The sequence below is a fragment of the Mirounga angustirostris genome, unplaced genomic scaffold (assembly GCF_029215605.1).
Source record: "Mirounga angustirostris isolate CCGP_5_RB_7025 unplaced genomic scaffold, mMirAng1.0.hap1 SCAF_2, whole genome shotgun sequence".
Classification (NCBI taxonomy): Eukaryota; Metazoa; Chordata; class Mammalia; order Carnivora; family Phocidae; genus Mirounga; species Mirounga angustirostris.
The window spans coordinates 34,982,442-34,994,940 of NW_026991710.1; the positions used below are offsets into that span (position 1 = coordinate 34,982,442).

The 12,499-nt window shown below is 46.3% G+C and overlaps 1 protein-coding gene across 1 annotated transcript in view; it reads right to left on the reverse strand.

Annotated features, from left to right (window-relative positions):
• The window catches only part of BEND4 (BEN domain containing 4), a 28,717-nt gene that overhangs the window by 5,114 nt on the left and 11,104 nt on the right, over positions 1-12,499 (reverse strand). The window contains exon 3 of the mRNA XM_045881229.3: positions 4,681-4,772. Within this exon, the coding sequence (XP_045737185.1) occupies positions 4,681-4,772 (92 nt within the window). The remainder of the gene's footprint in view (positions 1-4,680; positions 4,773-12,499) is intronic.

The following is a 12,499-nucleotide window of genomic DNA, read 5'->3' on the forward strand; positions in this document are numbered from 1 at the left end:
TGGTTCCGGGTCTTATTTGTGTTTCTTGAGCAAGTGACTTCAACTGGTTGGACCGAAGCTTCCGTGTTTATAGAACGGGGTAGAACTAAATTATCATGGGTTTAAGATGTCAGTACGTGGGGGCGAAAACCTACCCTTGGCTCTGGTGCTATCAATGATCAAAAGGCGGGCAAGAGCCCAGAGGTTCCAAAGGGCCCCTCAGCCCAGGCTGCTGTTGGACAGCAGGAGGGGAGAGTCAGGGTGTGGGGGTGTGAGGGGGTGGGATGACGGGAGTCTGTGGTGGCGCAGATGGAGAAGCGAGGAGGAAGGAAGGAGAATCCAGGGGGTCAGGCGACCAATTCAGTGAGCCAGGCTGTGGGGGACTGAGGAGTCAAGGTGACCCCCAGGTTGAAAGGGTGATGTCCTTCCCAAAGACAGGAACAGATGGTCACGGCAGGGAGGAGAAGGCAGACAGCAAGGAAGAGAATTCTCCTGCTTCCCATGCACAGGGAAGGACGGGGTTGCGGGGGTTCTCATTCGTTGAGCCCTCCGTCCTCAGGGCAGCCGGTGGGCGGGGGGGGGGCTAGGGAAGGTGGAATCCAGGGCTGGTTGCCTCAGACCACAAACTGTGTCAAGAGTATTTCTGCGGAAGAACGTTACTAATAACTGTCACCATTTACTAAGCCAGGGACGCACAGCCTGAGGCCAGCCGCAGGCGCCCGGCAGCCCTGGCCTGTCGGCCCCCTCACAGGAGGCGCCGCTGGGTGCACCTGCAGAGCTGGGCTGGGGGGGTGGGCCTGTGACCGGCCACTCGAGTCTACACAGCAGCTCTGTCAATGCAGGGAGAATAATCCCAGCTTGCACGTTTGTGGTGAGGAAGCCACGCGTCTCCCCACCTGAAGACGAGCCCACGAGGGCGGCGGTGTTCAGCCGGCTTCACTTGATGCTCTACTCTCAGGGCTGAGAACAGCGTCTGACACGCAGCAGGTGCAACAAACGTTTGTCGAACGACCACTGCAGCAGACCCTCGCGTGGCCGGCACGAAGCACACACTCAGTGACGGTGGCTACAGCCAAGAGTTCTTTTTTCTCTCTTTTTTTTTCCTAAACTGCTATGGCCCTGGGACATTTGGAGAGCTTCTGATGAGTATTAATTGGCCAAGTTAAAGAACTTCAAGGAGAGCAACAAAGACAAGGGACCATTACAAAAGGGGTACTAGGGACAGAGGGCTTCCGCCAATCCTTAATTTAAGACCATCCTCTCAGTTATGGTTCTTGTAAGTCCACCTGTCAGCCTTAGAAAAGGGGACTGAACAGCTGGTAAACCTTCCATTTAATGTTGTGCAAGTAATTTTTAAGATTTTATTTGAGAGAGAGAGAGAGTGTACACAAGCAGGGGGAGGGGCAGAGGGAGAGAGAGAAGCAGGCTCCCCACGGAGCAGGGAGCCCGCCTCGCTTCGGGGCTCGATCCCAGGGCTCCGGGATCATGACCTGAGCTGAAGGCAGACGCTTAACCAAAAGAGCCACCCAGGCGCCCCTAATGTGCAAGTTTTAAAAACAGCTTTCCCTTGGGTGTCTGAGCTCATGGGGCAAGCCAGGATTCCCACAACAGTTTGGCCAAGGATGTTAAATCCTTTTCCAAGGTCTCACAAGGCAAAAGCAGAGCTGGGAACCTGGTCCCTGACTTCAGAGCCCAAACCAGAGTTGAGTCTGTTTCAAGATAAGAGGTGCCTGAGATGAGGGAGCTCATAGCCCAAGGAAGAAGCTTTCTCAAATCCTTAAAAAGAATCCACTTATACAGAAGAGCTCAATAGCTCTCCATAAAATGAAGCTCTCCCTAAGTGTAGAAATACCATTTGGAGGTAATTTTCTTCAAGAAAAAGGAAAAGAAAGAAGAAAGTCATTCTCAGCCCCAAACAACTCAAATGCTTCCTGTGTTATGGATGAGATTTACCACACTATTTTAGCATAGTTAATAGAAATAAAAAGTGATCAATAATACTAATGAGAAAATGCCCATGTGCCTGAAATGATAGTAAAAATAGCATAATAATGATGATGATGGGTAATAAAAGTTTAAATATTTCTATCCAGAGGAAATGTAGATATGTCCCCTATTTTTATGTTTTTATAGAATTCTGATTGCATATTCTCTTCAATTAGCCACTAACGGGTTATTAAACTCTGATCTATGAGTCACTTTGAAAAAAACAAAACGAACCACCCTCATTCAATGTATTCACAGACTCACAAACAAATGGAAGACCTATGTATGCATTAATATTTAAGTAACTTCTGAATTACTCTTATTAGGAACAATGTGTTCTGTCAGCACAGAGAGGATGTGGCAATCGGGGAAAGCTTCTTGGAGGAAGTAGGCCTTTTGGAAGTGCTTTTTTGGTACAATAGAAACGTCAAGTTCAGAAATGTGGACCCTGTTCTAGGGAGCAATGAAAGGATTTTAAACATGTGACATTCCTTTTGGATCTGTAGTTTAGAAAATTAACATTCCAGTGTGGAGAAAAGAGAAGAATCCCTCCTAACAGTCCAGGTACAAAGTGTGAGGAAGGAGGTAGAGAGAAGAGAGACTACTCAAGGTGGCTGTAAAACAAGCAGATGTCAGGAACGAGGAAGAGGGAGGAGTCCGTGATGCCTCAGAAATTTCTGCCCGGGGTTGGAAGAGAAAACTGGGGTAGGGCTGGGCATTCAGAGGCCATGGCGTGAGTTCGAGGGTGCAAGGGCATCCCACTGTTGGTCAGGCGGTTGGACAGAGTGGCTGGGAGTTGGGGACTGGTAGCCCAGATCCCGATTTGGGACTTGTTAATCTGCACGTAGCTGGTGTTCAGAGAAAGAACATAACTGGGCAGAGAAGGGCAGTGGACGGCGAGGGAAGGGGATGAAGGGTGGCACTCTGGACAACAGTGGATGCAAAACTCCTTACAGCACAAGAAAAGGACGGGGAAAAGGAGAAGAGTCCTGACACTGAGGCCAAGAGAGAGCATGGAGGAGGAGAGTGGGGTCCTGGGAGGACGAGGGCCGGAGGAAGGGCCCCCGCACTGCACAGCCGGGGAAGTCACCAGGACCACTTGCAGAGGACTCTGGGAAGCAGTCAAGGTGCAGCCGGATTACGGGGGGTGGAAGAGCAAGTGGAAACTAAGACTGGAGTAACAGACCAGTCTTTCAAGTGTTCAATCCCTAAGAAAAACGAGGTCACTGTTCTGTAAGTGCCTTTGACAACAGGCACTGGGGACACACGTGGGATGAGACCTGCGTCCCACCTTCACGGAGCCAGATGCATCGTGGGGCCGAGTGAAGTGCTGACAGAGGCTACGCTGGGGGATGGAAGGAGAAAGAGAAGACGATGATGGAGGGACGGAGGGAGCACCAAAGCAGGCCTGCTTTCAGGGTGGGAAGACTGGAGTGTGTCTGACCCAGTAACCTGGTGCACAAGACTAGGAATGACCGATGGCTCGGCGTTCTGGGTGGGGGGCAGTGGAGGTGGAAGGACAGATGTGGGTGGGTGGCATGGCTTCCTGGGTGGGGGCACCAGGTGTGCAGGAAGATAGACATCAGTGCGGCGGAATTCACTGGATTGAGTTCAACTTGGTATCGCTTACTTTTTTGCTGAATTCAAGAGGGAGGGTGGTGGGACCAGGGATGGGGGCTGGAGGAAAAGAGCAGAGATCCCTGAAGTAGCTTCTCCAAACTTCAGGTGAATGGAGTCACCACCTCACCCGGAGGTGAGAGAGCTTCAGTGTGCCCCAGACTGATGGCACCTTTTCCATCCTCTGGCCTCTCTTATGTGCAGAAACGTGGAAAGGAGTGTGTTCTCGTATTTCTTCAGCTGCGAGGCATGGGCTCAGGGTGGGAAGAGCAGGTGCGCAGCTGGATCTATGAAATGGTACGCACTAGGATGGAGCCTTGAGATGATTTTAACTAGGCACAGGGAGCGTCGTAGGATGTGTGATGACGAGATGAGAGAGAGGGTCAATGGCCTGCCATTACCAGCATGAACAACTCACCCTGCCAAGTGCAGGAAGCTTAACTATGTGAAAAGAACTCATCTATTGTTATCAATGCAAGACGTTTCTAACCCCAGCAATTGCTTCTTCCACTGGATTTAGGTTCTGAAGTCCATAAGATAAAAGTAACACATATTCAAAACTGAGCCTTGAGAATCTTGTAAAAATGTGCCATGTTTCCACTGACCTACCATTCCCAGCAGAACAGACCATCTCTCCTGCACTTTGGAAGAGACTGTGGTTGCTTCTTATTGAGGTCCATAGGAAGAAACGTTCTGGAGCCCCAGTGTCTGGAAGACATCCATCTAACACAGTGTGGGAGGTGCCTGAGAGCAAGGGGCTTTCTGGAACCCTGGCTCTGCTAGAGAAGGGCAGGTTGGTGCCTCCATTTCAGCCCCTCCCCTGAAAGAATGCCGCCAGACTGGCCTCCACCATTTGAACTGCTGTTTCTTTGTCTCCCCCTCTCGGCGCACAGCGTTGGATCCTGGTGAGTTTGGATACGTGCACGCTCTTCCTCCACGGTGTATACACGCACAGGATATAAGAGCCACAAACCTCAGGGAGTCAAAGCTGTGTCCTGCTAGCCAATGTGCTCGGGGGTATCCGCATACGCTATCAAGAAGCTTCATCTCAAAGAAATTCCAAACGGAACCACATCTACCTTCTTGCTAGAAACCCACCTCGGCTGGCTGGTCGGCGGGCTGAGGGGCCAGGAGCTGGTTGTGGTGCCGCAGCAGGGTCTTCAGGTAATCTAAGACGGTCTGGCAGGGCACTGTGTGCAAGAGGTGACAAGGAGTACACATTAGCTATCCCGGGACAAGCAAACGAAAAGCTTTAAGGTTTAAAAAGTTTTGATGTAAACTTCTAAAAGACTTATTTTCTAAAGGAAATAGAATCTTCTTTCTTTTGACATCCGTAGCTATTTCAGTTTGTAAATACAGAACAGATGCTAGCTACAGTTTGGGGAGAATTCTTAGGGCTCAGCACAATTCACTGAAAACTTTCCAGTCATACTCACTCTAAGATGAATTTGGGTCAACAATAAGGATCAGTGAACCACTCACAGAAGAGACGTTTTCTTGTTTTCTGTGACTCAAGTTGTAACATTAGCACCCAATGATGCTTTTTAAAATCAAGGTACTGCAAACTAATGTTTCACCAGTTTTAAATCAATAATATAATGCTCGTTTTTAATGACAGATTCATTCCTAAGTTCTGCAGTAAGCAGGAATGCCGTGCAACATAAACCTGCTTCCCAACGTGGATACAGCTGCCCAGAGTTCTTACCGAGCCGGCCCAGCACAGATTTGGTTACTGTGTCTTCCGTTAACTGTCGCACTAATTTTCTGAGGCTTAATCTCATAGATTCATTGAATAATTACAATAAAACTGAACAGATATTAACCCAACATGGAGCCTTGACAGTTTAGTACCACTGCATAAATAATTCCTTCATCTTAAGATTTGTATTAGACTCCTTTCAGGGGTAGTATTAACTAATTGCTTTTAAAGGTCTTGGTAGCTTAGTTAATAACCTAATTTATAGGAATTGTCACTATCTGTCTCAGCTGTGGATTTTCTTAGGCTGTTTTTGTCACATTAAAGACAATAATAAATATTTAACCTAAACTCCAAATTTAAAGTATCACTGCCTACCTTCTGCAATTTTTCTCACTTTTTTTTTTTTTTTAAAGATAGCAAACAGGAGTTACCATCTTTATCCACACTGCTAAAAGCTTTGGATTTTTTAGGTGACATCACATTGTAACATAACAAATCAAAATGTACATCAACATCCTTTTGAAGAATATGAATGACAGCAAGTAGAAGTAGCTTAGGAATTTTTTCTTCTTGCCAAAAAAAATATTTTCTTAAATAACCATCCTTCTGGACCTGTTCTTACAGTCCTTGAATACGGTCTTCAAATTGGAGAAGCATTTGCTGAACAACCACAAAGTCAATGAAAAGAAGACATACATGTATCAGTTTGGAGTAGGCCTTTTGTCAAACCAAAGTTCAATAAAACCTGTCAAGTACCTCTAATTTCACCAGCCCTTCCCTGGCACATTGCTAGCCCTGATCCTCACAAGGCAGAGGCCTCCAGACCCCCACCCAGCCCAGGGCTGGAGCATGTCCCTGCAATGACAGATTTGGAACGTCACTCCCTACTGGGGCTGTCTGGAGGGTTGCCTAGATTTATACATGGGAAGCTGTACAATCAAATGAAACACTTTTGGTGAAAAAAAAAAAATTAAGTCAGTGTGGAAAGTAGAGATAGTGGTGTCTATTCAAGAGGGAAGAAAGTGGAAGGAAAGGTAGTATCCCGACCCAGAGCTACACCATGCTGCCTTCTGGGAGAAGCACTGGGCACCGAGAAGAAAATCACGGAAAACCTGCTGTTCTCTTGCCCTGCTGTCCTGTCAACCTACGGTTCTGTGGAAGCACTGTGGACTTTCCCAGTGAACACATGGGGCCCTCGGAGACGAGGAGCAAGGGGCCTGTGTTTCCTGCAAGATTCTTGCAGTCCAGGGCAGACACTGCTCCTTTGGCTTCCAAGGGATGAGAGAGTGAGGTCAGGGCTTCCAGCAAAAGAGCAGCGGGATCCTCAAGGAGCTGATTATGCCCCAGATGCATTCACATCTAATTGCCTCCTCACGCACATTCTGAATATTAAGCAAGTCACTCTTGCTGATGGAGAAGCTATCACCTCAGACCCACCGGGCGGGTTGCATTTGTTCACGTATGCATTCTGCAAAAGAAAGGCAGATACACCTAGCAGGTTTAATGAGACTATACCCGAGGAGCCAAAAACCGTAAAAACTTCTATTAAAGGGAAGGGAGAACAGAAAGGTACCCCAAATGTCCCTAGTATCTATCCTGATATCAATAATTATAATTTCCGCCCCCTCCCCACCATATAATAGCATTTTAGAATGCATACCAGAGAATCCTGGAAAGAGTAGAGTAACTGGGAGGAAAAAAGCAAGTTAGTAAGATCTTTCGTGTCAATAAAGCCTGAGAGAAATGGTTTACAAATGCTCCACTGGGTATCTAAGACATCTAGACGAATGTACGACTCTTGAAACCAGACAGGTCCCCTAGCCTGGACGGCTTGATGTTGTCATGGTCAGGGTTAAGTTCATTAAATCCACAGACAGGGTCTTCGACACATTCTCAGACAGTACTAGTAAATATCAATTAGCTGACAAAAAGACGTGGAAATGGGTCCTAAAATAATTCTTGGGTACTTTTTTCTCCTTCGTGTACTTCCCCTGGCACTAGGAACCGTTTGATTCTAGGCAAGTTACTTAACCTCTCTTAGCCTCTGTTATCTCATCTGTAAAACAGGGATAACTACCTACTGCATATAGTTACTGTGAAGTAATACCTGTAAAGCTGAAAGCAGCCAGTAAATACTGCCCAATGTAAGCTAGTCTCATTTTACGACTAGGAGCCTAGTGAATTCCTTGGAGGTCACTTAACTGACTTGGTTGTTGCAACTAGTAAGTAAGGTTCTTCCCAGGAAAAAACTGCTCCAATTCCATGTTTTTCCCACATTAAGGATGCCTGGGTCTTGAGTACCTAATTTTCACTGCAGATCATTACGTTAACATCTTGACCAGTTTCTCTAGCATTAATTATTCTACTTTGCTGTATCATTGTTTTTAAAGACTCACAAAATACAACACCTAGGATTTTAGAGGGAGACGGAAATGATTTACTGCCCCAATGACCATGCCATCTGTGTGCTTGTCTCATCTTTAAGGGTCCTTTACACGCCGTGTCTGTAAAGTCTAAGCTCCTGACTGTAAATACGTGGAGACAAACGATAAGCTTCCAGTAGGGCTCAGCCTTATGGAGGCACGGTTATGCTTCTGATTAGGACACTGTCCTGTCTCCGTGTAATTTCACTGACAATTGGGAGATGCCACAGCATGCCTGACACTGGGCTCGGATTTGGGACACACATGTGACGTTGGCTTCATCTCTGTCCTCAAGGAGCTTCCATGGCTACATGACCTGCCTCTCCTCCTATCAGGACACCCGGGAGAGATGGAAAAAGTACAAACAAATACACACATAAAAACCTCCCGATACTGACTTTCACAGAAGTATGCATGATGTACAATGCAAAGTGGTGAATTCTGCCCGGGAACTGGGGGAAGAGTTTGTTAGAGGCGGGTGTCTCCTGAACTGGGTCCTGAAGGATGAGTAGGAGTTTTTCAAGTCGGGAGAAGGAGAATATGTTCTTGAATGGGGAGGAAGAGCAGGAAAGGGAAGACCAGAAGCCAGTGTCAGGCTGCTCAGGAATCGCCAACTGTCCACTGGGGTTGGAACACTTGGTATATGGTGGGAACTGGGAGTCGAGTCTCCAAAAGCGGACAGGAAAAGCTTGAGGTAGCGCAGGACCCCATGTCTCATAATGAGTGCTGGAACTTACAGACCATGTGAATGAAGCCTTTAGAGGTTTGTCAGCAGCAGATGGTCTGCGGCTTTTCCGCGGGGAGAAGCTGGAATCTGGGAGGAGGTGAGTGGCTATGCAAGCGTCCATGCTGAGATAGGCCCGGATGAAAACAGTGGGGAGAGGAGGAACCCAAAGTGACGGGCATCTGAGAGGTGGAGTCCAGAAGGAGGCTGACATGACGTTAAGCGTTATGGTTAGATCTGAGGTTGCTAACCTGGGCACCTGACTGCGTCCTGACCTCTTTACACAGTAAGACTACTACTTATCATCTAAGAAAACCACTTGAGATTTCTGTATTACTGGGCGCAGGACAGTTTCCCTCTCTCTGTCCCTGAACGTTGCTATTTATTGAGCACTTACTGGCAGACCTGGGAGGCACTCAGTTGCGAGTTAGTGAACATAACACTTCCGACATTCCAACAGTATCATTAACCTCACTGTACAGAAAGAAGAAACTGAGGCTCAGAATGGTTAAGTGACCTTCCAAAAACCACAGGTAGTAGCAAATAGCAGAAATCCACAACCACGTTTGACTCCAAACCCGTCCTCTTTCACCACACACAGAGCAATGTCTCCCTCAATCTCACAGCCATAGCAAGAGTTGTGATGACTTTTACCAATTTCTAATAAAAAGAGCTCAATCCTGTACTCCTCTGTTCTTATCATTTGCTCCAAGTTCTTACTCAGAATATATTCATGGGTCTTCCTCCTCCTTAGAGTCCCCACGCTACATGTGGTCCTTATGCTTCTGAGGACCCGAAGCCATTCTGAATGTTTCTCCACAGGCACTGTGGGCGTGGGTGAGCAGGGGCCTGGAGAGAGGGCCCCAGCACGGCTACACCGCACTCACTCCAAGGGCTCTTAGCTGTTGCAAAATTAGTTATCCAAAAACCTGACATTCCTGATTATCCTTTAAAAATCTTCTTAGGAAATGACAACTGTGGACTAATAGGGTCAGAGCTGCATAATCCAAGGTGAGTTTTCTGGTTTGTACCCTCGAGTTAGTACAGTCGATCCTCATTACTTGCAGATTCCACGTTTTCCAATTTGCCAACTTGCTAACATGTATTTGTAACTGTCATGCCCACGTGTGTGAGGCTCTGGCAGGCATCTGTGGGCTTCTGCGGGTCACTGAAAACCCCAGTGGCCCGATGCACATGCTCCCCAGCTGAGGTCGAACCAGGGAACGCTCTGCCTGCTTGTTTCAGCTCTTGCACCGCAGCAAATGTTCTTTCCATGTGCCACGTTCTTCACATTTATGTCCTTTTTGTTGGCGATTTCGCTGTTTAAAAGGGACCCCGAATGCAGAGCTGAGGGGCTGTCTAGTGTTTCTAAGTGTGGGAGGGCCGCGATGAGAGCAGAGAGAAAATACGTGTTAGATAAGCTTCATTCAGCAGGAGTTAGAGTGCTGCGGGCTGTGAGTTCAGTGTTATCCGACAACACCATATATGAAATGAGGTCTTTTTGAACAAAAACATACATAAACATGCATTGATCGGTTGATAAAAAATGTGACCAGGGTCCTCAAAAACCCAGCTTTGTATTTCCCCGAAGAGTGATGCCTCGGTATTCACTAATTCAGTGTTGACAGTGACTTTATAGAAGGTAACTACAATGAACTGTGAGAATCGACATGGTAGAATTTTTTTTTGCGGGGGGGGGGGGGGGGGAGGTGTTTCTAAAATAACTGAAAAAACCCCAGGTGATTTCCAGGGTGAAAAGGGGATAATAAACTAGATCTAGAGTCAAGAGGCTTGGAAAATAATTCTAGCTCTGCCACAGACTTGGCCTGTCCCGGCTTCAACCTCTTTGTCTATAAGGTGGAAATATTAATATTTGTTCGGGGTTCTGAAGATAAATTGAGATAATCATAAATGTGCTTTTTAAAAAGTAGAAAGTCCTTTAATAATGTCAGTAGTATATTTCTGTATATTTGGCACTTAGAACGTCTCAAGGTATTTTTAACATGTCATAATTATTTTACTTTGGAAGTTATTTTCTAATTACCATGTTTTATGAATCTAAGACCCACATTTTTCATATTTGCTTGTTCAAAGAGAATTCTAAGGGGCAGTTATGATTCACAGTGTTTTCTTCTTAGTGGAAGATAGAATATTGGTGCGTCTTGCATTCGATGGGGTCTTAAATTAGATGACATGTGGTATTTGACATCCACCCTCCCTTAGGAGTTCTCTCGCCTTGTGCTGCTGACCGTTAGCCTTCTAAACAAGTGTGCTGGCTCTAAGCTGATACTCCCTCCAGAAAGACATTTCCCCAACATTTTCCTTCTTTTATTTTTATTTTTTAAAGATTATTTATTTATTTATTTGACAGAGAGAGACATAGCGAGAACAGGAACACAAGCAGGGGGAGTGGGAGAGGGAGAAGCGGGCTCCCCACTGAGCAGGGAGTCCGATGTGGGGCTCGATCCCAGGACCCTGGGATCACGACCTGAGCCAAAGGCAGACACCTAACGACTGAGCCACCCAGGTGCCCCATTTTCCTTCTTTTAATAAGGTCTCAGCTTTTCATATTCCTGATCCAAATATCATTTCCTTCTGCGGCTTTTTACTTTTAACTTACCTTCACTTTCTTTTAAATAATTTAAACTTTTCAATGGACTAACTTCTGGTGTGATAATCTAACGCCAAAGAGGAAGTGCTAGTGCTCCTTCATCCACATCTGCAAGTCACTGTGAGCAGGAAGTCAGAGGACTATTCTCCAGAAGCCCCTTGCTTGCATGTGGTTGACATTCAACAGGCCTTTGCTGACTCCTTGACAAAGAATACAAGTAACCCAGGCCCTGTCAGGTGGTGCAGGAAGAGCACCTTCCCCAACCTCTTTCTTTTTGGTAATGTCTGCACTTTCTTGTCCCCTTTTATAGCTGCCCAGGTGAGCCAATTTCCCCCTGTATTCTAACAGGCTTATTGGAAGTCCTACTTCATGAACTGCTCCCAGGTATGAACGCTTTATTTCCGGAAAAAAAAGAAAAATAAAAAAACCCAGGAATCTCAAAGTCATTCAACAGCACAACTCTGGAACAGCTGAGAAGGGACTAAAATCAGTGCCTCAGCTCTGACCTGGGCAGGCAGGTGTCCCTATCTTCTTGTTAACCCTATTTCCTCTGAATGCTACTTTCTCCTTTGTACTCATCCATCCTGCTGGGCTGTAGGGAGAGTAATCCCACAACATAAGGGTAGTTTCTACTACTGGAAGGTCCCAGGTCCCCGGCCCTCCCATGGAAAGGCACTGGCCTTTAGAACAACAGAAGCTTGCTGGGGCCGTTGGGAAACCTTGACAATGCTTAGAGAAAATCCATCCCAAATTATCCAGGAGAGCTACTGCTCGCAAAATACTCCTGTTACATGTAAAACCAGATGGCTTTTTACTTTTAACTCATTCTCTTTACTACTTTATCTACTTTAACTTATCTATCACTTGCTGCACTTTTCTTCAAATGGCCGTCTAAAAATAACGAATTTCCCTCCCCCAAAATTCATAGCTAATAGAGTGAAAGGTGGATTCTTAGGTGATCACCCACAATCTGGTTTGTTGTTTAGCCAAAGATGGAGTTTGGGCAGTGTGGGCAAGGGGACAGGGATGCCTGCTTCAAGTTTTCATTGTGACACATTCAACTGGATGCCCAATACTAAGGCATCCCTACGTAATGAGTACATGTGTTAAGTAATCACAAATAAGCTAATCTTTCTTTTTTTTTTTTTTAGAGAGAGAGAGTGTGTGTGCATGGGGGAGGGGTGGGGGCACAGAGGGAGAGAGAGAATCTCAAGCAGACTCCATGCCCAGCATGGAGCCTGACATGGGGCTCAATCTCACGACCCTCAGATCATGACCTGAGCTGAAATCAAGAGTCAGACGCTTAACTGACTGAACCACCCAGGCACCCCTTAAATAAGTTAATCTTTCTTGAATTTTATACTAATTTTTTTCTATTCATAACTGACAAACTGACTTTCTTTTCTTTTTTATAAAGATTTTATTTATCTGAGAGAAAGAGAGAGCATGCACCAGCAGGG